General features: G+C 38.2%; 1 protein-coding gene across 3 annotated transcripts; it reads left to right on the top strand.

The window, feature by feature from the left end:
* On the top strand, nucleotides 1–24,710 carry PFDN4 (prefoldin subunit 4). Of its 3 annotated transcripts, none has more exons than XM_027849289.1 (4): nucleotides 1–257; nucleotides 23,610–23,717; nucleotides 24,055–24,195; nucleotides 24,519–24,710. In XM_027849289.1, the coding sequence occupies exons 1-4, from the start codon at nucleotides 156–158 to the stop codon at nucleotides 24,648–24,650; spliced, it is 483 nt and encodes a 160-aa protein (XP_027705090.1). In that variant the 5' UTR covers nucleotides 1–155; the 3' UTR covers nucleotides 24,651–24,710. The 3 variants fall into 3 exon arrangements, with proteins under 3 accessions (XP_027705090.1, XP_027705081.1, XP_027705077.1); XM_027849280.1 differs by having other exon boundaries at nucleotides 5–237; XM_027849276.1 differs by lacking the exon at nucleotides 1–257 and adding an exon at nucleotides 4,575–4,640.

Here is a 24,710-nt window from a genome sequence, read left to right as displayed (position 1 = left end):
TTTAGAGGAAGATACCAAGTGCTTTCTTGTTTATACCTTCTCCCTCGGTTCCCAGATGCTAAAAATCAGGCATAGTGGATCAGAGAGAAGAGAGTGGAGATATTTCTCCTTCGGGCAAAGGAATCCCCCACAGAAGGAAGCCGAGGAGGGGCTGCATGGGGGCTAGACTGACTTATGCCCACCCCCCCCGCTCAGAGATGGTCCAGTCCCAAGATGGCTGCCACCATGAAGAAGGCGGTGAGTGGGGCGCTCCGGGGGTTTGGGGCTTTGGGCCGGGGAGTCGGGACCACGAGTGGCCCAGGACCTGGGGACTACAGGGGGCTGAAGCCAGCGAAGGGTACGCGGAGGGTCTGGGCTCCTGGGGAGCGTCGGCCTGCTGGATGTGGCCCTCGGTCCGGGGGGCCCGCGCCCGGAGCCGCCTCGTTCCCCTCCCCCCCACTCTCCCGCGGGACCTGGGGGGCGTTAGGCATGAGGCCGGGGCTCATCCTCGGGCCTGTGCGAGGTTGCGCGTGTGGAAGTGCCTGCGGAGCATAATCAGGGACCGGGGAAGGGCCCTTTGGCTCCCCCTTTCCTCCTCATCCCTGGACTTCGGGGTCCTCTGAGGACTCAGCCTGGCCCGGGGGGAGGGGTACCCTCACTTGAAGGGGAGGGGAGGGGAGGGGAAGGGGGAGCCCAGGGCGCATGTACAGCGGCGGTACCTGCCTGTCACTCCTTGGCGCCTTGGGGATCTGGGGAATGGGGTGGGGTGGGGTGGGGACACATCCTTGGGGGACGTGGCAAGTTCTCTTTGGGGAGCTGGAAAGACGGGGTGGGGGCCTTGGGTCAAGTTATCCTGTCTACTCGTAGATTTTAGTGTCGAAGGGATCTTTAGAACATAGAATGTCAGAGCCAGAAGGACCATAGTGGTTATATGGTCCAGGAGTTCTTAACCCTTTTGTGTGTCTTGGCTGTGTGGTGGGACCAGCGGACCCCTTCTCAGATTAATGTTTCTAAGTAATAACGTTGATGGTAATAATAGTAAGTGGCATTTATGTAGCATCTTAAGGTTTGCAAAAGGCTTAACACATTATCTTATTTGATCATCACTACAAAACCTTATGAGAGTAGGTACTGTACTGTTGTTATTCTCATTTGAAAATGAGGAAACTGAAGTAGACACAGACTAGGTGACTTGATGGTCACACAGCTTGTGTCTGAGGCCTGATTTTGAACACTATGGGCAGTGCTTATGTAGGATTACAAAAGAAACTAATTTTGTCTATCTGTTCACTGGATCTTGTGATAAAGATAGTTCCACCTGCTCATTTTACAGATAAGAAAATGGAGACCCAGAGTGGGGAAGTGAATTGCCCAAGGTCACTGAGTAAATAGGAAAGCCAGTATCCATTTTGGCCACTGGTCTGTGAATTTAGTGTCAAGCACAAATTTAGGCCCCGATTGTCCTCACCTAGTGGGGGTCTATAAATTCCCAAAGGAAACCTGAGTATTTAAAAGGGGAAAAAATTATATATATATAGGACATTGAGAGAACTTTGAGGATATTGCCACCAACTTTAAAGCCTAATCTTAGTCTGTTAGGGATTACTTTCCCTTTTGGGGAGGTTGGGATTGTTACAGTTCATAGTAAAAGTGAGATTCATTCTAGTGAAATGTATAGGAAAGAATGATTTACTTGGATTTGATGGGCTGGGTTTGAATTCTGACTCTGACACCTAATCAGTCAATGAGCATGTAGTATGTGCAGGTGCTTATGATAAAATGACAAATATAAATTGTTCCCATATTTGAAGGGCTTACAGTCCATCTGAGAAGACTGAATGTACAGATCTATCAGTCAGCAAGCATTTATTAAGCACTTACTCAGTTCTGGCAGTTGGGAGGATCAGGAAGGATTACCTTTAGAAGGTGGTTTTGAGCTATTTCTTGAAGGAAGTGAGTTAGGTGGAAGAAGTAGTTCCACGTGTAGAACAGAGAGAAGGCTGTTTGGTTGGATGGCAATATGAAGAAGAGAGAGTAATGTCTAATTAGGTTGGAAAGATGGGATTTGGCTGAGTTGTGAAGGACTTTAAATACTAAACACGTAAGTTTATATTTTATTCTGAGGGCAAGAGGAAGCAGTCACTGGACTGCATTGAGTAGAGGACTGACATGGTCAGCTCTACACTTAAGGAAAATCAGTTTGGCCTTATGTTGGTGGATATGGAGTGAGAGGTTTGAGGCATGTATACCACTTAGGAAACCCAACTTTGTTGTATATACAAATTAGATTCAGTTTGGCAGGGCCAAGCAAAAGTCACTGGAGGAATCATACATCTAGAGCTGGAAAGGACTTCAGAGGCAATCTGGTTTAGCCCCCCTCCTTTTACAGATGAGAGAACTGAGTCCCTTAACCTCCCTAGGTTAAGTAACTTGTCCAAGATCACACATGTAAAGGCTTCATCTATGAGGTGACAGGAGTTGATTTAAGTAAACTCGGATGTGAGGAAGCAGTGCATTTCAAGTATGGTCAGATGACTTCTGCAAAGGCAGGGAGATAGGAAATTGAATGCAATGGATGAGAAATAGCCAGATGGTCAGTTAGAGTGTGTTAATTGAAGGAATGCATAATAAAGCTGGGAAGATTATCTATCTGAAGCCAGGTTGTGAAAGGCTTTAATTGACAGTGAGACGAAAGTGGAGGCATCTATTGTTGATCATCTTTTCAAGCAGTTAAGCCACAAAGGGCAGAAGAGATATAGGAAAATAGCACGGATATAGGATAGAAGAATCTAATAAGGGTTTTTTGGAGTTGGAGGAGACATGTCTGTAAGCAGTAGGGAAGGAGTCAGTAGACGGGGACAGAGTGAAGATAAGTGAAAGAGTAGGGATAGCATAGTGAGCAATCTGTTGGAGGAGACCAAATGGAATGATATCACTTTGTAAAGTGGAGGAGTTAGCCTTGGTAAGGAGTAAGGTCACCTCTTCATGTAATATAGGGGTGAAGAAGGAGATAGTAGCAGAAGACCTTTGAGTGATAGAAATAGAGAGGAAAGAGTTCACAGTGGATGGCCTCAATTTGTTCTGTAAAATATGAGGCAAAGTTCTCAGCTGAGAGGGTATAGGAAAGAAGGAACTTTGGGAGATTTGGGAAGGTATGAAAAGGTTTGGAAGATCCACTGTGGAGAGTGAGATAGTGAGTTTATAAGGTAGGTATAGTAGGATTGCCTAGCAATGGTGAGGTTGTATAACCTAAATTTGTAGTAGATATAATCAAAATGGTTGAGTGATTTTCTCCACCTCCTTTCAGCAGCATGTGTGTAGGATTGGAGGTGGTGCATAGTAGGAGAGTTCCAAGACTGAGGATTGGCAGAGGAGCTTGTGACTGAAGAGGACAGTGTAAAGCTGAAGTGTTTCCCCAAGGGGTTAAGATGAGGAAAATAGGGACCCTGAGTGGCAAATGCAGGGGACATAGTCTGGAGAGAACTGAAGGGTGGAGGGATTGGAAGTCATGGAGTGGACAAAGAGTAGGGTTTGGTAAGAGAAGGTAGAGGGATAATCGGAAAGCCAATAGGTTTTGGTCAAATAAGGGAATTTTGTAATTCTCAAACATGGACGCAGTACATTTGTGTGTGATGGCAGGATCGAGGCTGTGATCATCTTTGTGTATGCCTGAAATGGGATGAAAGTCATGGGAAGTGAGTAGTTTGAAAAATTTAATGGGAAATGTAAGGGTATTTGAAGGAGAATCAATATGTATATTGAAGTCACCTAGTATGAGGGCAGGAGATCCAGAGGAGGGAAAAATTATGAACCAGATATCAGACTCATTGAGAAAGGAAGGGGGAGTGACCTGTAGGTCTACAGATAGCAGCTACCAGGCTCTTGATTGGGTCGTAGATATAAATTGCATGACCTCAAAAGAGGAGAGGTTACTGAATAATAGAGGTGGGGGAGAACCAAGGAGAATAAGGGAAGGCACAGTCAGTATTGGAAAAGGTGGCCAGGAAGCTGCATCATCAGTGGGGAGCCAGGTTTCAGTGATAGCTAGAAGATGAAAGGAATGGGAGAGGAAAAAATTTAGGGTGAAGGGGGAGGTTTCTTGCCTGTGTAGTAAATAGCAGAAGAAGGATTTTAATCTATGCCCTCCAACTTCAAAGCCAAATACCCTTTCTGCCATACTTACTGCCTGTCATATTAGATTCGGGGGGAAGGTGTGAAGAAATCATAAAGGGGATGGGTATGATTGCCAGAATAGATAGCCGGCAGTGAAGATAGCAGGTCAAGGATAAAAGTAGAGTAGTTGACCTTGGTGAGGGTGAGCACCTCTTCATCAGAGACAGGAGTAAAGGATGTGAGAATGGGGAGATGAGGTTGAAGGGGTTTTGTAATATAAAATAGAGAATGAGAAGGCTCAGAGTGAGTAGCCTCTTTTCAGTCAAATATGTTCTCTGCCTAAGAGGGTGTGGAAAGGAAAAAGGTTTGGAATAGCTATCTTGAGAAACTATTTAGAATCAGCAAGGGAGGGGTGACAGGATCAATGACTTCGAGGTTGAGCAGATTATTTAACCCCTTGTCTCATTTTACTTCTAGGTGAAATGCTGATAATATCTATTTCACAGTATTGGGGACGGAGGGAGAGGGAAACAATTCTTATATTGAAGGTATTGACTTCATTGCCATGATATGCAACCTCACATCAGAGGTAGCATGGTATAGTGTGTAGAATTCTGCACTTGTAGTCAGGAAGACTTGGGTTCCATTTCTATTACTGATACAAGCTGTGTGACAGAAAGTACTTGGCTTGTCTTAGCTTCAGTTACCTCATCTGTAAAAATGGGATAATACTGTTAGAACCTACCTCGCAGGGGCTGAAATAAAGCAATGGATATTAAACACTTTGTAAACTTTAAAGCAGGGCAGCTAGGTGGCCCAATGGATAGAATGCTGGGCCTGAAGTCAGGGAGACCTCAGTTAAAATTCCACCTCAGGTTTATCTCAGTTTCCTCATCTGTAAAATGAACTGGATAAGGAAATGGCAAACCACTGCAGTTATCTTTGTCAAGAAGACCTCAGATGGTTTCATGAAGATTTGGACACAACTGAAAAATGACTGAATTGATAAACTTTAAAGCACTATGTAGTTGTCATTTTTATATATACCTCTCCCGATTCCATGCATTTTCATTGGTCATCTCTCATACCTGTAATGGAATGTTTTACCTCTTTCTCTATCCCTCCTAGCTTCACTGACTTTGTACAAGTCTCAACTGAAATCCCACCTTCTGCCTAGAAGCTATTCCTTACTCCCCTTAATGTTAGTGCTTTCTCTCTGTGATTATTTCTGATTTTTCCTGTATATAACTTGTTTGCATTTTGTCTCCCCAGTTCCATGGTAAGCTTGAGGGGAGGGACTGATTTTTCCTTTCTCTGTATCCCCATTATTTATCACAGTGCCTGTTGCATAGTAGGCATTTAATAAATTCTTCTTGACTTGTGGACTGTTAGAATTCTGTGCTCAGTCTATTTTGTTAACAAACACTGAGCTAATCCTTATGCTCAATCTATTTTCAGCAATCATTGAACTAGACAATATGCAGGGCACTAATGATGCAAAGAGTTCTAAAAGTAACAGGTTTGGAGGCCTTGGGCAAACCATTGAGCATCTTGTCCTATAGACTATATAATACCCTATACTCTTGGCTCTGAGATTTTTTGATTCTATGACATTGTCTCTGCCTAAGGAATGTACAGTCCAGTTGGAGAGGGAGATCATGTACATAAAAAGATCAAAAGTAGTAGGTTTAAAGGTACATAGACTTGTTAACATGTTAAAACAAACCCTATAGTATATTTAGCAGTGATCTCTCTCCTGAACTCCCACCCTAAGTCAACCCCTTGCTGTGGGACATCTCCACTTGGAAGACCCAACTACATCTCAAACCAGTCATATCCAAATAGAACTCATTTCCCTCAAAACCCTTTCCTTTTCTATACTTCCCTATTTCTTTTGAGGGTACCATTATGCTTCTAGTCACTCATACTCAATTTCAAAGTCGTTCTTCTCTCCTTATTGCTCTTCAATCCATGCTCATTCATGTTGATTCTGTCCAGCCACATGTCCACCATTCTATTTCAAGCCTCATTACCTGTTACTTGAACAATATAGCATTAGGTTCGTAATTAGTCTCCTTGTTTCTAGTGTCCTCTCTTCAATCTATTCTCCACATAGTTTTCAAATTAATATTCCAAAAATACAGTTCTGACCATGTTACACTTTCTTAAAAATCATCGGTGGTTCTCTCTTGCCTCTGTAATGAAATAGAACTTCCTTAGCCTTCCTTTTAAATTTCTCCACAATTAAATTTCCATCTCTCTTTCTAGACTTATTTCATATGAATTCACTTGACAAACTCTACTCTCCAGCCAATATGGTCACATTCTCTTAACCTGACATGTTAGTTCCTTTGCACAGGCTATTTTCCCTCATACATGGAATGCGTTGTCTCCTCACTTCCACTTTATAAAATTTCTAGTTTCCTTCAAGGCTCAGCTCAAATGCCACATTATACTCTTTCCTGATTTCCTTCAGTTGTTATTGCTTTCTCCTTCTTCTTGAAATTACTTTGTATTTCCTTATCTGGTCTCATATTGTATGCAATCTTTTCTTACATTTAACTTTCAGTATTATTCTTACTTGCATTTTGTTATGATTTCTCTGACTTTTGGGATCTAGGCCTCTAGGCCTATCGTAAGTTGAATGACTATTAAAATTTATGCTCAGGAAATGTTGAACAGAAATTCCTGTGCTAGTTAACGTGTTAGTTAAAAGTTATATTCACATCTTACTTTGTTTCCTTTTCACAAAAAGCATCCTCATCTTAATATCTTAGTATAGTTTAAAACTGTACTAAGCATTGGCGTACCTTGTATTTGCTTTTTATGGCTCAAATCACCATCGTATCTTAAGTTTTCAAAGCATATGTATTTTGGGACTCCCTGTCTCAGTGCAATTTAAAATTTTTAGAGCTGTAACAGCAGACAGAATTTCAGATATGCTGTGTGGCAAGCAGGTAAGCAAAAAGGCTTTATTAAGCACTTGATATGAACCAGGCTCTATCCTGAGTTCTGGGGTACAAAGAAAGCCAAAAACAGCCCCTACCCTCAAGCAACTCACATTTTAATGGAGTCAACATGCAAACTACTATGTACATTCAAGATATATACATATATGTGTGCACACATTGCATACACATATGTGTGTATGTATATGTGTACATACACATATGGATACGTATATGTAAGTATATGCATATGTACATACACATATACATACATATATATGTATACACACATATAGAAAATAGCTGATGATAATCTCAGAGGGAAGTCATTTTAGGGGGAGCCAACAAAGGCTTCTTGCATAAAGGGTTTTAGCTGAGATGATAGCAGTGTCTTGTGGGAGGAACAGCAAGGAGTACAGTGTTACTGTATTGTAGAATATATAGAGGGAAGTAAAGTAAGAGAACGCTAGAAAGTTAGAAAGGGACTATGTATGTTATGAAGGGTATTAAAAGTCAAACAGGATTTTTTTATTTGATCCTGTGGGTAGTAGGGAACTATTGGAATTTATTAAAATTTAATAAATTGTTAAATTTATTAAATAAAAATTAAATTTGTTAAATTAATGAGAGGGTGATATGGTCAGACCTATGCTTTAGGAAAATCACTTTGGTAGATGAGTGGATCAGAGTCGGGGGAGACTAAGGTCAGAGAGACCAACCAGAAGACTATAGCAATAGTCAAGTTGTGAAGCAATGAAGGTCTGCACCAGAGTCAGAGGAGAGAAGGGAGCACGTACCGGAGATGTTGTGAAGGTAGAATCAACAAGACTTGTCAGCTGATTTGATATCTGGGATTAGTGAGAGGAGTTGAGGATAACACTTAGGATGCAAGCCTGAGTGGATGGTTGGATGCTGATACCCTTTATAGTAATAGGGAATTGAGGAAGAAAGGAGGGTTTTTCATTGAGGGGTAGATAATGAGTTAAGCTTTAGGTTATTTATCTATGGAACATCCACTATAAAGTCCAAGAGTTATGCAGATATTAGACTTTAGGACAGGAAAGGAGTTACAGGGCTGGATATATAGATCTGATAATCATCTGCATAGAAATTGAGGCAACCAGGTGGTACTGTGGAGAGAGCTTTGGCCGTGGAGTAAGGAAGATAGGTTCAAATCCTACCTCACGCAGTAACTGTGTGACTAGGTGAGTTTCCTTATCTGTTAAATGGATAATGTGAGATAAAATTTATAAAGCACTTTGTAAATCTTAAAGTGCTATTATTACTATTATTGAATATAATTGATCCAGGAGAATGGATGAGAACACCAAAAGAAATAGTATAGAGGGAGAAGAAAAGAGGAGCTGTGGGGAACCCTGGGAGATAACTCACAGCTTGCATGACATGGAGGAATATTAAGCAAAAAAGACAGAGAAGGAGTTGTCAGGTACAAGGAGAATCAGGAGAGATCAGTGTCACTAAAACTTAGAAGAGAATGTCAAGGAGAAGAGAGTGATCAATGTGCAGTTAAAGGTGCAGAGAGGTCAGGAAGGATGAGGATTGAGAAAAGACCAGTAGATTTGTAAATTAAGAGATCATTGGTAACCTTGGAGAGAACAGGTTCAGCTGAATAATGAGGTCAGAAGCCAGGCTGCAGAGGATCAAAAGAGTGAGAGGAAAGGAAGTGGTAGCAATAATTATAGACAGCCTTCTCAAGGAGTTTAGCCAGAAAAAAGAGGAGAGCTATAGGATGATTATAGCAGGGATGGACAGATCAAGTGAAGGTTTTTTAAGGATAGGGAGGAGACGCGAATTTGTGTCTAACACAGGAAAACAGCTACTTAGTAGACAGAAAGATTGAATAGAGAGTAAGAATGATAGAGGGAGCAACCTGCTGAAGAAAATGAATGGAATAGGTGCATACAGACAGCTTTGCCTTGGCAAGGAGAAGAGCCACCCTCTTTATGTGAGACAGGAGTAAAAGATCAAAGAATGGGAGAGGACATTTGAGTGATTTGAGATGAGGTGGTGGGCAGAAGAGAATCTCTCATCAAATGGCCTCGTATTTTTCAGTGAAATATGAAGCAAGATTCTCAGTTGACAAGCTGGGGAGCCATGGGAGATTTGAGGAGGGATGAAAAGGTTTTGAATAACCACTTTGGTGAATGGGGTATTAAGGAGGTATAAAAGGATTGCCTTAGTAGCTTAGGCAGTGGATAGTGGAAGTAATTCAAGGTTGAGGCTTTGTAGAGCTTAATCAGTGATAGCATTGGGGGCAAGTGAGTTGAGGATAGAGGATAGTATAAAGTTGAACTGGTTCACTGAAGGGGAAGGGAGGAGAGTGAAACCAGTGCAAGGGTGATGGTTTGAGAAAAACTGGGGAAAAGAAAAGTTAAATATTACATTGAGGATGAAGAACAAGGTTAGGGGATCATAAGGCAGAGGGAAAGATAGAATGATCAAAGATTATGATCAGATAAAGGAATTTCAGAGTTTGTGAACATGGAAGCAGAACGTTTATGCGCAATGGCAAGATCAGGGATGTGGCCTTATCTGTGTGTAGCTGAGGTGGAGTGGAGGGGTAAGTCATGGGAAATGAATATGTAATATATATGAGTATGTAGGCAGTATCTATCCATTATTAGTCCTTGAGAATTAGAGATTTCTACATTCCTTTCTGATTGTGAGGTCAGGTAGATAATGTAACTCCTTTCCTCCCTTTTTGTGGTATGACTTAATAATCCATATGAAACAGATAACTGAGGTGATTAAAGCATTATGCTTGATATATGTATGGGCCACTTAGCTGTTATTTATCTGTGAGTGTAGACTTTAAGTAATCAATTGTCTCATGAATACATTCTGGTTGATCACAAGAGACCAAGAAAAATAATGTATATGGATTATTACAAATCCATTTTTGCTCTGCAAATAACAATGTATTTCCTTTTGAAAATGGTTTATTAGCATACCATTCAGATATAGAAAAGTAGTATAGTGAAAAGAACTATGGACCTAGGTTTGAGTCCCAGCTCTGCCTCTCAGTAGTTGTGTGACTATGTTCAAAGCATTTGACCTATTTGAGCCTCAGTTTCTTCATTTGTAAAAGGAGGGGTTTGAACTAAATGGCCCTTAAGGTTCCTTCATGTTTTAGATTTATGATTCTATAATTTCTAAGATTTTCTCTAGTTTTTTATTTTGTGGTACATCCTCCATCCACAAGTAGTTGGAGAGGTACTTGCTTAAATGACTAAGTAAAAGAGCTCTGGATTTAGTTATCTGCTTCTTAGAAATTATACTGCCTTTTTGGGGGGCCCTCATATTTTATGCTACAACTTAGACATGTGTTGTTTAACAAAAAAAACCCAATAAAACTTCAAAAAAGATTGTCTTAAAAAACAGTTTCTTGTTTGTAAGTAAATTGCTTGCAATACATTTTCCCATAGAAATTATATTATAGAACTTCCAGGTCACATGAGCAACAAGATGGAGGACTAGACATTTTCTCTGATCCCCACAACCTCTCAGATCTCTCCAAAACAGAAAATATGTGCAAAATACTAAGCAACTTCAGCTGTCTCCATGGTTTAGGATACCCAGAATCCAAAAGAAGGTTAAAAAGCAAAACAAAACAAACCAATGAACTGAGCTCACTCAGCACTTTTCCCCCTCTTCCCATGCTACCAAGCCATGAGGCTGTACGAGCAGACAGACTAAAGGATATGACAGGTTTACAACAAAACTAACACCTAAATTGTAGTGTCCCCCCCCCCCCCCCCGGCTTAGTGTGATGGAGACTCCCTGGCTCTAAGCTGTCGAAGTTTGCTGAGTCAAGGACAGCCAGGTTGGTTACAGCTCTTCAGAAGCAAAAGTTTGCTGGGGCCTACAACCTGGAAGCACTAGCACTGCAAAGCTCTGACCTGCCAATGTTGGGGAAAACAGTGCTTCACATCTCTGAACTTCTGGTTCTGGGCCAGAGATTTGAGGTAGAGAGGTATGCTGGGTAACCAGGAGAGGATACCCTTCATGTGGGGTACTGTACAGCATTTCAACAAGCCTGAGGGAAAGAGCACAGCATCTAACTAAAGCCATTTCTGACCTCCCAGAAGGCAATTGGGACAGAGACCTAGGTTGGTGAAACATGAACCCATGAACTGTTGTCCAGTGTGGGAGCACCTTGAAATGCTTTGAGATCCAGCCCCTGAGGAAACCATAATCAGATGGGAGGGAGTCAGACAGGGAATGATAAGGAAAATAAGAAGAAAAAAAGATCGAAATTACTTTTGACTTTCCACATAAACAGATAAATCAACAGGAAAAACAGTAATGAGAAGCAAATAGGACCTTCCAATCTAATAAACAAATTCAGGCATCTATGAATAAATACTGCAAGGCAAATGAAAGTGATCCAACACTTGATGATACAGAGGACCTTGTGGAATTTCAGAAGAACATGGAATCACAGCACACTGTTCCTGAGTTGTTTTTTAAAAGAGAAATGAGAGTTGAGAGCAGAATTTATGCTTCACCCAGCAGAAATAATGAGCAGAATAGAAAAACTGGAATCTGCAATGGCAAGTCTCACCACAGAAACAAAAGAGAGAATAATAGGTTATGAATGCAAATACTCAGGAGTGAAGGACAACCTATGAGAAGAGAAGAAAAAAAAATCACATTAAAAGAAAATATGTGCATTAAGCAAAACCTACTGATCTTGAAAACAGTATATAGAAACAACCTAAAGATCATAGATCTCCAAGAAGAACACAATAGGACAAAAAAAATCTTAATACCATAACGAAAGAAATGTTAATAGAAAACTTCCCAGAAATTCTAACCATAGAAAATGAAATTCCAATTGAAAGAATTCACAGAACACCTCCAGGAAAAATAATAAGTTCTGCAAGTCATCAGGAGAAAGACCTTAAAATATAAAGAAAAGGACATTCAAATAATGTCTAAACCAGGAGTGGGGAACCTGGGGCCTCAAGGCAACATATGGCCTTCTAGGTCCTTGTGTGCTGCGGCCTTTTGACTGAGTCCAAGTTTTACGGAACAAATCTTTTTATTAAGGGGATTTGTTGTGTGAAGTTTAGATTCAGTCAGAGGGCCACACTTGAGGACCTAGAGGGCCACATATAACCTTGAGGCCACAGGTTCACCACCCCTGACTATTCTGAATCCTTTGGAAAGAAGGAAGAGGAAATGGAATAGTGTATTGCAAAGAGTAATATAATTCTGGAAGCAGCCCAAGGGTGACCTAATCTGCAAATTTGCACTTAACCATTCAAGAGAAAAAAGGTGTCATTTGATAATAAATAAGAGTTTGAAACTTTTTTAGAAGGAAAACCAGAACTGAAGAGTTGATTTACTCTTTGAACACCCCAGACAATAGAAATGCAGGAGGAGTGAATAAATGTAGGAGGCAAGGACAGTAACAGCAGCAGAGTGATGACAGTAAGAGACTTCTTTCTAAATGTACATGAGGAGACAGGGGTGAGGGTGGAAATCTTGTAGAGCTAATGGTGAAGAGGAAGATGGGGGTAGCATGGACAGAACTTGGTGATGCCCTGCCTAAAGAGGAATCAGTGGTTTTGTGGGGGGGGGGGGGGGGGGGGGGGGAAGACTACATTACAATATGAAAGGGTACATAAAAGAGAGACAGTGGAGCAGGGATATAGAGAAGGGTCTGTGATGCACTGAGGTCAAATCAAGGGCTAGCAATGAGGGAAAGGTGACTTCTATGGTCTCAGAAAGAAAAGAGTGTACAGGGGAGTGGGTGAAGTGGTGGGGGGAAAGAGTAAAAACAGGGCAAAGGATGGTGGCCTTACTGTGGAGGTGGAAAGAGATTCCACTGATGAATGCTATGGGTATAAAGAAATGTTTGGTGAAGAAAAATGAGGATTTTAGACTAGATGGAGCCTGGGGGATTTGGTGCTTGAAAAGTTTGCTTATACTATATTGGGAGGGGGAGATGGGAGTTGGAATCCTTAGGGGCAACTGGCACCTGGAGGAGCAGGAGAGCACAGACATAGGGTGGACATTTCTAGGCAAACGGAGAAAAAAATGTCTGTAAGGGAGAGTGTAGATCAGTGGTGGGCTACATAATCAGGATGTAATTGGGAGGGACCTTACCATGGGGCGGTGTCTTTCAGATACCTGCAATGATTGGCATTGTTATAGGACTGATACACAATGGAAAAAAGGAATCCAAGCCCTACAAGGCAGTGGCAGAAAGTTCTTTGAAAAGAGAGCCTCTGATGGATACCTTTGGAAGCTTTGATTGCATGCAGAATACAGAGCAAAGAGAGAAACCAGATAACTATAAAGGTCTTGAATCAGAGAATGAGGACAAGAGAAGATGGATAGTAAAAAGAATGAGAGAAATCTCTTTTGGAAAAGGGTACAAAAATGAAATTAAAAAACAAAAAAACTTAACAGGATTAGCTCAAGGGGAGGAGAGGAGGGGAATCTTCTTAACTGAAGGAAAAAGAAGGGGAAGAAATTTGTAACTAGATAAAAGCAGGAGAGAATAAAAAAGGAACTAAAAAAAAAACCCTAAAGGGAAAGGGGTAACACACAAGAAGAAGGGATTAGAGGTGAGAGGAAGTGAGCCAGTGGGAACAAGGCTACCTTAAAAAAAGATTTAAGTAACTGAAAGAACATAATATAGTGTTTATAAGCAGGAGGGGAAAAATCATACCTTGAGAAGAAAAAACAATTTTAGAGACAGTTGGAGGAAAATATAAACCTAATTCTTATGACTTCAAATATGAATGGATTAAACAATCCAATAAAACAGATTCAAAAGAGTAACAGATTCAATCAGTTGATGAATATTTATTAAACACCTACTATGTGCCAGACACTGCTAAGTGCAGCAGATACAAAGAGGCAAATGGCAGTCCTTACTCTCAAGGAGCTTACAGTTGAATGGGGGAGACAAGATGCAAACAGGTATATACAAGATAAATCAGATACAGGATAAATAGGAAATAATTAACAGGGTGAAGGCACTGTAAGTAAGACAGGATGGGTCAGGATTCCTGTAGAAGGATTTTAGTTAATACTTAAAGGAAACAAAACCCTACAGTCTGTTGCTTATAAGAAAAACATTTTGAAAACAAAGACATACACAAAGTAAACATACACAAAGGGAATGGGGGAAAAATTTACTAAGGATTAGTTGAATCCAGAAAAACTGGAGTTGCCATCATGCTATCAGACAAAGCAAAAACATTCAAAAAATAAAAAGAGATAAGCAAGGAAACGATATTATGCTGGAAGGAACCATAGGAAACAAACCAACATCAGTAATAAACATATGCTTTACATGCAGTAACATCCAGATTCATGAAGGAAACGAGTTCCAAGAAGACATATATACAGTAACACCACAGTGACTATAGACTTACGTATTCCTCTATCAGTTCTGAGTAAATCTAAGAAAACGATAAACAAAAGGGAAAATATAGAACTGAACAAATTTCTGTAGAAACTAGAGTTAAATGACTCATGCTGGGACAGCAAAAGAATTTATGTATGTATATGCATTTATTTATGTATATACATGTACACATACACACATACTACTTTTATAAAAATTGACTATATACGAGGGCGCAGAAATACTGCAAATAAATGTAAAAAGGCAGAAATAGTTATAGACTATAATATAATTGGAATAGAAATTGGTTCGAATGGAGGCTGAACAATGAGATCTTAATGTGTGGTTCTCAAAGAACAAATCACAGAAACAATAACTATGTAAGAGAAGATAATAATGAAACAGCATATCCAAATTTCTTGATTACTGCTAAAGAAGTCTTCAGGGGAAAAATCATAAACTTACAATTATATACTAACAAAATAGAAAAAGAGAGGATTAATGAACTGAATATGCATTTTAAAAAATTAGAAAATGAAAAACAAACCTAAAATAAGCACAGCAGAGGAGATACTAAAAAAATTATATGGGAAATAGATAAATTGGAAACAAAACCCTCATACAGCTGATAAATAACACTAAAAGCTGGTTCTTTGAAAAGACTAATAAAATTGATCATCTTTTAAGTAATCTGATTAAAAATAAGAGAGCAGAAAATCATATCAATAAAATAGCAAATAAGGTGAAGTCATAACAAAAACAGAAGAAATAAAAAAGGCAGTCAGAACGTATTATACAGTGTTATATGCAAACAAAACCGAGAATACAAAGAAATAGAGGGATATTTTTAAAAATATAAAATACTTAAACTATCAGAAGACCAGACAGAGATCTTAAATAACCTGGTCTCAAAACAAGAAGTAGATCTAACTGTAAAGGAACAATCAAAAGGAAAAAAAAAAAAGCAAACTCTTGGTCCTGAAGGATTTACAAGAGAATTCTATTTTACTTTTATAGTTAGGACTCATAACTTCACTAATTATTCTCAGAAATTGAGAAAGAAAGAACCCTACCAGAATCTTTTTATGAGACAATGTAGTCCTAATACTTAAGCCAGGGAAAGAGAAAACCCAGGCCAATATCATTAATAAACATTGACTCAAAAATTTTAAACAAAATCCTATCAGATGGGCTACTGCAATTCATCCAAGAAATCATTCAATATGATCGAGGAGGATTTATGCCAGGGATGCAAGGATGGTTCAACATTAGGAAAACAGTTGGCATAACTAATCATGTTAAAAACTGTAACATATAAAACCACATCATCATCTCAATAGTTGCAGGAAAACTTTGAAAAGTTTTTTTTTTAAACTTTTTTACCCTTTCGTATCATGAAAATCATCTATCTAAAACTAAAAGCCAGCATCATATGTAATAGGGATATACTAGAACCTTTTCCAGTAAATATGGGAATGAAGCAAGGATGCTCACTTTCCTCACTTCTGTTTGATATAATTCTAGAAATGCTAGCAATAGCAATAAGACAAGAGAAAGTAATTACAGAAATAAAGAGGAGATAAAACTTGTTTGCTGATGATATGATGGTTTACTTGGAAAATTCTAGGAAATCAGCAAAGGTAGTAATTGAGACAGTTGCTTCAGCAGATTTGCAGGCTATAAAATAAATCCACAAAAATTTACAGCATTTGTATATTATAATGACAAGACATAAGAAGCAAAAATAAAAAGGGAAATCCCATTCCAAATAACTACAAAATGTATAAAACATCTGGAGATCAACCTCCCAAAGCACATAAAAGATTTGTAAAGATTTAATTACTAAGTCCTTCTTAAGGAAATAAAGGAACAAGTTTAGCTGGAGGAATATTCAGTGCCCATGGCAAGGCTGTGCTAATATGATAAAAATGACAATCTTATCAAAATGAATTTATACTTTTAATGCTATACTAATGAAATTACCAAGGGAATACTTTACAGAACTTGGTAAAATAATAAAAATTCATTGGGAAAAACAAAATAACTAGAATATTAAGGGACATGATGAAAAGAAGTAAGGGCAAAGTAGGAATACCACTTCCAGATCTCAAAGTATGTTATATAGCAACAGTCATATCATCTGGTGTTGGTTAATAAATAGAGAGATTTATCAATGGAACAGATTAGACCAGGATAAGTCATAAACAGCAGAACTCAATAATCCAGGGTTCGAACAAGTGGAAACCTAAATTACCTACGGAAAAATTTACTATTTGATAAAACAACAATAACAAAAACTGTTGAGAAAACTGGAAAAGTAGTCTAGCAGAAATTAGGCTTAAACAATGTCTTCCACCACATTCTGCAATACATTCTAAATGAATATGTGACCTTAATATTAATGATCATGCTATTAACAAAGTTAGAAGAGAAACAGATCATATACTTTTCACAGCTATGGGTAAGAGATATATTCTTAACCAAAGAAGAGAGAAAATTACAAAAAATAAAATAGATAATTTTGATTCATTGAAACGGAAAAGCTTCATAACATAACATCTAGAATTAGAAGGAAAGTGGTGGGATGAGAAAAAATTCTTTGGATCAAATTTCTCTGATTAGAATTTGATATCCAAGATATATAAACAATTACTAAAAATATGAGTTACAGTCATTCTCCAGTAGATAAATGGTCAAAGAATACGAACAAACAGTTCCCAAAAGAACTGCAAAATATTCACATCCACATGAAAAAATGCTTCAAATCACTAATAACAAAAAAAAATGCGCATTAAAACAACCTGAGGTTTCACTTCACATCCTGCAAATTGGTAAAAATGACAAAAAATGTTAACAGAAGAAGTTGTGAAAAGATAGGCACATTAATATATTGTTGATGGAGCTGTAAAATGGTACCACCATTTTGGAAAGCAGTTTGGAATTATGCAAATAAAGTGACTAAAATGTCTTTATCCTTTGAACAAGAGATTCTATTACTGGACTTGTTATACCCCAAAGAAGCCATCAATAAGAAAAAATTCCCTATATGCGCCAAAGTAGTTGTAGCAGCATTTTTTGTGACAGCTAAGAATTGGAAACAAAGTAGATGTCCATCAGTTGGGGAATGGCTAAACAAATTGTGGTTTATGACTGTAATGGAATATTACTGTGCTATAAGAAATGATGTATGTGATGAATACAGAGAAGCATAGAAAGATCTATATGAACAGATGCAGAGTGAAGTAAGTAGAGCCAAGAAAACAATATACAGTAACTATAGCAATGTATATTGAAAGAACAATGACACCAAAAAATTAAAAGTAAATAAAATATAATTATAAAGATCAAATAGGACTTAAAAGAGTCTCAAATGAGAAAATACTCCCAGTCTACCCCTTTGTAGAGGTGGGAGGTCCACAGGTGTTGTACATTGTACATATTTTGATTCTTTTTCAATGAATTGATCAATTATGTTGACTTTTTCCTCTCTTTAAAAAATTACTATTTGCCATATAAGATGACTTTATGGGAAGGGGCTGGAGAAGGCTACGTGGGATTCTATGGTGATACGAAAAAACAGAAAATAATAAAAACTTATTATTTAAGAAATATAAAGGATGATTAAATACTTAGGTGCAAAAGCCCATGTAATGTAGTGTAACTGAACTATGACATTGTGTCGGAAACTTTTTGTAGGGGAAAGAAAAATATTTTCTACCCCTTTTCTTATTGCGGATCCTGTTTGTAGTCTTACAGGTAAAAGTTTGTCTTTGCTACCATCTGTAAAAACAGATCTCTGTCAACCAAATCTTCTCCAGTTTTGTTTGACATCAGTAATAACTATTGCTTCTAACAGATCTGATCATTAAACATAAGTGATTCAATTTGCTTTGATAAACATTTTTCTGCATCAGTTTTCTACTTTTTTGTGCATGAGCCTGTTGTTCTCTTAAGGTGGTACACATCCTTTCCTGTGAGACTCCACTGTGCACGCCTGCTTTAACTTCCAAGTACTCCAAAATTACTTCCCGCTCTCAAAAAAAAAAAAATGTGAGAGAGACCCTCCTTTAGCTTTTTTGGAGCTTTCTGCTAAGCATTTGGAGGCCAGCAATAGGTGAATCTGCTGTTGAAGTAGGCATTGCGTTTTTAAAGATGTTTGTTAAATTAACTTTTAGTTGTTGGAATTTCAGACTGAGTAATAAAGTGAATTTAAACATTTCAGGTTGTATGGGGAAATGAGTATGGTTGGGCTAGGTCCCTTTTAAAAGCTGACATTGTATCTAATTCCTGCCCACTCATTTTACAGAAACTAGAGTCCAGAGATGTAAAGTGATGTTGAAAGTCTAAGAGGTTTTGTTTTTGTTTTTTTTTTTGTGAGGCAGTGGGGTTAAGTGACTTGCCCATAATCACACAGCTAGGACGTATTATGTGTCTAATGCTGGATTTGAGCTCGGGTCCTCCTGACTCCAGGACCGCTGCTCTATCCACTGCACCACCTAGCTGCCCTGAAAGGGTTAGTTTCTTTAGTGGCAGAGTGAACACTACAATCTAGGTCTCCTAACTCCTGGCAAAGGTAGCTCAGGTACAAGACCATCAAATTCTACTCATATCTTGGATGTCTGTAGCTACTGTTTTGGATCCATCACGATGCTTTGTTTGAAGCAAATCACCAATTTTTTAATACTATTCCTGATGCCATGCCATTCTATTAATCACCTCATCTCCCTGGAGATTTGGACCCTTTGTTATAATAATTAAACCATTTTTCCTGTTACAAAAAATAAAAGCTGACATTGTGATTCTCAAAGGCCGCCCTGCCTGAGAATGCACATCTGCCATGAATTCCTTCAACTGTTTTTCTTTTAGGCCCTATGGATTCTTTAAAAGTTTCAGCTTCTTCCTTCCCACCTACTTATCCTCAACTCCTGCCCCTTTTCTCCACCCCCACGCCACTCCCATACAGGCACCTAGACCATTAATATGTATATGTATAGGTCAAGTAAGTCAAGGGCTGCCAATAATTTAATTTCTTAGTGACAAATGTGCCAGCATTCTTAAACATTTCCAACATTAATAAAAAGCACTGATGCAGTAATTTCACTGATACCTTATAAATAATGAAAAAACTTTAAAATTTGTAGCCATTTTTAATTGTGGAAAAAACCTCTTGAAGTTTTATAATGGTTTTTCAGGAAAAATAATTTTTTAATATGTTATTTGTTAGAAATTTTTCCTTGGTAATTGGTAATTCAGTTCAACAAGTATTTATTAAGTACCTACTTAATATGTGCAAGATACCACGTTGGACTCAGGGTGCAGATAACAAGAAACAATTCCTTCCCTCAAGTACCTTTCTGTTATAATGGGAGGGATACAATGTGGACATAGATAGGAATACAAGGTAACTTGGGGCATAGTATGCTACCAGCTGGGGAATCAAGAAAGAGTTCAGTTAGGACATGAAGCCTGAGCCAGATCTTTGAGGAGTCTAGCAATTCTAAGAAATGAAAGTAAGGAAAGAATACATTCCAGGCATTGGGGATAACCTATTCCTCCACAGAAACATAAGATGGAATGTCCAGTTCTTGGAGCTTGGAAAATATTGAGTAGGCCAATTTGGATGCATTGTACAATATATGAAGGACAGTAACATGAAATATTTAGGTAACAAACATTTGTTTGTCATAGAAAATCATAGATTTAGATCTGGAAAAGAACTTAGAGATGATTTAGGCCAGGGGTGGGGAACCTGTGGGCCTTGAGGCCACATGTGGCCCTCTAGGTCCTCAAATGTGGCCCTTTAACTGAATCTAGACTTTGATTTGTTTTGTGAAGTTTGGATTCAGTCAAAGGGCCACACTTGAGGACCTAGAGGGCCACATGTGGCCTCGAGATGGTAGGTTCCCCATCCCTGATCTAGGTTAATACCTTACCCCCTCATTTTACAGGCAAGAAAATAGACCCAGAAAGATTCAGTGATTTGCCAAAGGTCCTACGCAGGTAGGATGTATCAGAAACAGAATTCACACCTAGGTCCTCTTGTTTCAAATCTAATAGTTTTTCACATAACCCTTGGAACATACTTTTATACCCATTATTACATTTTAGAGTATTAATGTTTTTAATAATGTCATACGAAGTTTATTAGTGTTATTCTGTAGTCATATGGCAGTTAAGAGTAGAACTGACAAAAACAAATTAATTGCATTTCTCTGAAGATTTATTTGTCTTTTTGTACAGAGTAATCACTCCTCTGCCCCTTCCATGCTTCCCCTCACTGCATCAAGTTGAGTAGGGAACACCCCATATTTCTCACTGCCACTTTGAGCCTCTCCCCTTGAAACTAGCACTCATTAACAACTTCTTTTGAGATTGATTCCACTATTTCACTTTATCTAGTTCCTTATAGAGGTGATCTACCAATTTCTAGATCATTCTCCTTCACTTAAGGGGTTTAGTACTTGGTTCATAGTCTTTTTCTTCCTTTTCTCTTGCCCTCATACCTGGAGTCTTCAGTGTACACATTGCTGTCCTCTGGCTTCCCATTTCATCAGCCACACACAAAGAAGTCCAGATCCTTGATCGGATCATTGGTAACCTCTAACTGTGGAATTCCTTTTTCTGACCACAGTTTCCTATCCTTAAATTTCTCTTTCTGCCTCACACCTGCTAAACTGATACTGCTTTCTGTGACCACTAGTCACTTTGCCCCTCCCTGCTCCCCTATTTCATCATCCCTTCTCTGGCATCACTTTTCTCCTTCTGCACTCTTAACTCTGTAGTTTAATTATATTGTCTTCTGCCTTTAAATGCTTTGTAGCTTCCCCCTTAACCAACCATTGTGGCTTATGCCTTACTAGGTTGCTGTCACCATCCACTTTCTCTGCTCCTCATGAGCTTCTGAAATAAATAGATGTTACACAACTCTGCTGACTGAAGTTATTATAAATTTATTTTCTCTAATCTTAGATGAGCCCCACTGCTACATGGGAATTCTTTATTCTTACCTGATTGACTTTCTTATACTCCTCACTTAAATCTTTTTTCCCTTCTATCCTATCTCCTCTCAGACCCTGCTTTATTAAAAATCAATCTAGATGGCACAGTGGATAGAGCAGCAGCCTTGGAGTCAGGGATCTGAGTTCAAATCAGGCCTCAGACACTTGACACTTACTAGCTGTGTAACCTTGGGCAAGTCACTTAACCCCAACTGCTTGGGCCCCTCCCCCCAAAATAATCAATCAACAGGCATTTGCTAAGCGCTTACTAATTGTCAGACACTGTGCTAAGTGCTGGGAATACAAAGAAAAAAACAAACAAAAAGGAAAAATACAGTCCATGAATCATGACCTGCTTCTTCCTCCTTGGCTCCCATTCTCCACCTGATAATCCCGCTACTTTTCTGTCTTTATTCTAGTCTGGAAAATGTAGCTCTTCTTGTCAAGGCTAATCATCTGCTCATTCTCTTGTTCCGTCTATGTGAACTTTGCCCCTTCATCTCTGTTCTCTCATCTTTAGTCTCTCTTTATCTCCTTAATCCTTCCTTGTGGCCTACAAACTTGAATAGATCTATGTTTACCAAACCAATCAAACAAAACTCGCTTGACCTTCACGTCCTCTCAAGCTATTATCTTATGGCCCTTCTCTGCTAACAACCAAATTAATAGAAAAAAAAAAAGCTGTCCATTCACCTCCCACTCACTTTTCAATATCCTGAACCTGGCTTCAGCTCCACCACTTGACTGAAACTGCCATTTCTAAAGTTATCAACAATCTTTTATTTGCAAAACCAGTAAGCCTACAGGTTTCATCCTTCTTGTGGTTTTTGAAACTGCTTGACCACCTCCTCCTGGATACTCTTTTCCCTATTTTTTTTTTTAATTGCTTTTGCCTGATTCTTTTCCTACCTGTCTAATCCTTCTTGGTTTTCTCTCCTGAATCATCATCATCCATGGATCCTCTTACAGCATGACTATAGGTGTCTCTCCCCTCCAGGCTCAGTCCAGTGTATTCTTCTTTTATCTCCACTCATTCTTACTTGGTGATCTCATCAGTTCTCATGGGTTCAGTGATTTTTTTTTCTATGTAAATTACTCCCAAATATGTATTCCCTACCTTGTTCTGAATTTCAGTCCTGCATCACCAACTGCTGACTGGACATGTCTACTTGGATGTTGTATCTGCTTATCTCAAACTCAAAATGTCCAGAATGTAATTCCTTCTCTCCAAATCTATACTTCCAAAATTTCCTTTTTTGTTGAGGGTGCCAGTATCCTTCCATTCACCTAGTTCTAAAATCTCTTAAGTCATTCTCGACTTTTCTCTTTCCCTCAACTCCCTTATTCATTTAGTTGCCAGGTCATGTCAACTTGATGTTTACTACATCTCTTCTCTCCCTCAAAATCACTACATTAATTTAGGGCCTTGTTAACTCTCACATCTGGTCGTTTGCAATAACTTTCTAATAGATTTCTTGTTTCCAGCCTGTTCCATCTCTGATCCACAAAACTGTCAAAATAATCTTCCAAATGTACAGGCATGACCATGTCACTCTACTGCTCAAGTATTATAAGTACTTCCTTAATGCCTCTAGGATAAAATCAGTATAAACTTACCAGCTTGACATTTAAAACCTTCCACAGTCTGATTTCAGGCTGTCTTCCCAAACTTATTTCAGTTATTCCCCTGTATGTGCTTTATGTTCCCGTCAAATAGTCTGACTTAATGTTTTTGAACTTGAGGTTCTGTTTCATGATTCTGCGTCTTCACATTTTTACACAGGATGTCCCTTGTGTATGGAACACATTTTCTGTCGTCTCTTTGACCTCCTAAAATCTTTTGAATCATTCAAGGCTCAGTATTTGTGGGGAGCTTTTCTGGGTCCTTCTAGTTGTTTATACATTCTCCTATCTCAAAATTAACTTGTCCTTTCTTATTTGTGTAAGTGCATCTCTTCTGCCTCCTGGAATGTAAGCTTCTTGAAGGCAGGGACTTTTATCTGATTCTCAGTTCCTTGAATATAGAAGTCACTTAATACTTATTGAATTAAATTCTTCCTATCAAATATGGGGGGGAAGGAAATAGATAATTTAAAACTTATAGAATAAATATAATATTTTATGGTACTTCTTCGCTGATTAAAATTAGTTGTTTTATGGAAAAAATAAAAATTTGTTTTTCAGGCTGCAGAAGATGTCAATGTTACTTTTGAAGACCAACAAAAGATTAACAAATTTGCACGGAATACTAGTAGAATCACAGAACTGAAGGAAGAAATAGACGTTAAAAAGGTATTAGGAAAATATTAAACTTCCTAGTTGGAAAAAATGAATGTAATTTTAGTTTTGCATTATAGTTTTTTTTAAATACTGTGAACTCAGAAAATGAATGTAGAAATCTAGAGGAAATTATGGTATTAATATCTTGAATAAAGTTTCACTTTTAAAATCATCTTAAAAGTTGATCATTTAGGATTTTATTCTTACATTTAATTTTTAATTAACCTTTGGAGATATAATCATTTATAAACTAAAACCCTGTTGTCTCAAAGTGAAAGTTACTTGCTACTTGTATTTGTAATAGTTAATTTAAAAATTCTCCTTTTTACTGTTTGTCTTGAATTTATAGAAACAACTTCAAAATTTAGAGGATGCTTGTGATGATATAATGATGATGGATGAAGATTCTTTAATGATTCCCTATCAAATTGGTGATGTTTTTATTAGCCACTCTCAAGATGAAACTCAAGAAATGTTGGAAGAAGCTAAGGTATGTTAGGAATCTTTGTGTGTGTGTGTTTTTGTTTGCAGTATAATTCTAGACATTATGTTTTTGTATATTGATCTTAAAAAATTAAAATTGACCATTATATCTTCTGAAATAGTTAAGCATATAACCATGACTAAAATTTATTTCAAGGCTCTTAGTTCTGAAAATGGTGATGTATTTGAATCTAATTACCAAATTGCTATGTTCATTTGCTTCTCATACGTTTTAACTTTCAAATATTATTTCTGGTGTAGTTCTTCAGAAATCACCTAACAATAATTTGAATGGAATTGCTACTAACCAGTTATCTTTTCCTTTTCCAGAAAAATTTGCAAGATGAAATTGAAGCATTAGAATCCAGAGTTGAATCAATCCAGCGGGTGTTAGCTGATTTGAAAGTTCAGTTATATGCAAAATTTGGGAGCAACATAAACCTTGAAGCAGATGACAGTTAAAAGTTTTCTAAATATAAATTTTTTATTTGTTTAATAAACTTGAATATTGGTAACAATGAA

This window comes from Vombatus ursinus, unplaced genomic scaffold, assembly GCF_900497805.2.
Source record: "Vombatus ursinus unplaced genomic scaffold, bare-nosed wombat genome assembly UNPS02000580.1, whole genome shotgun sequence".
NCBI classification, from domain to species: Eukaryota; Metazoa; Chordata; class Mammalia; order Diprotodontia; family Vombatidae; genus Vombatus; species Vombatus ursinus.
The sequence above is the reverse complement of the archived record's forward strand: the minus strand, read 5'-3'. Positions and strand labels throughout refer to the sequence as shown.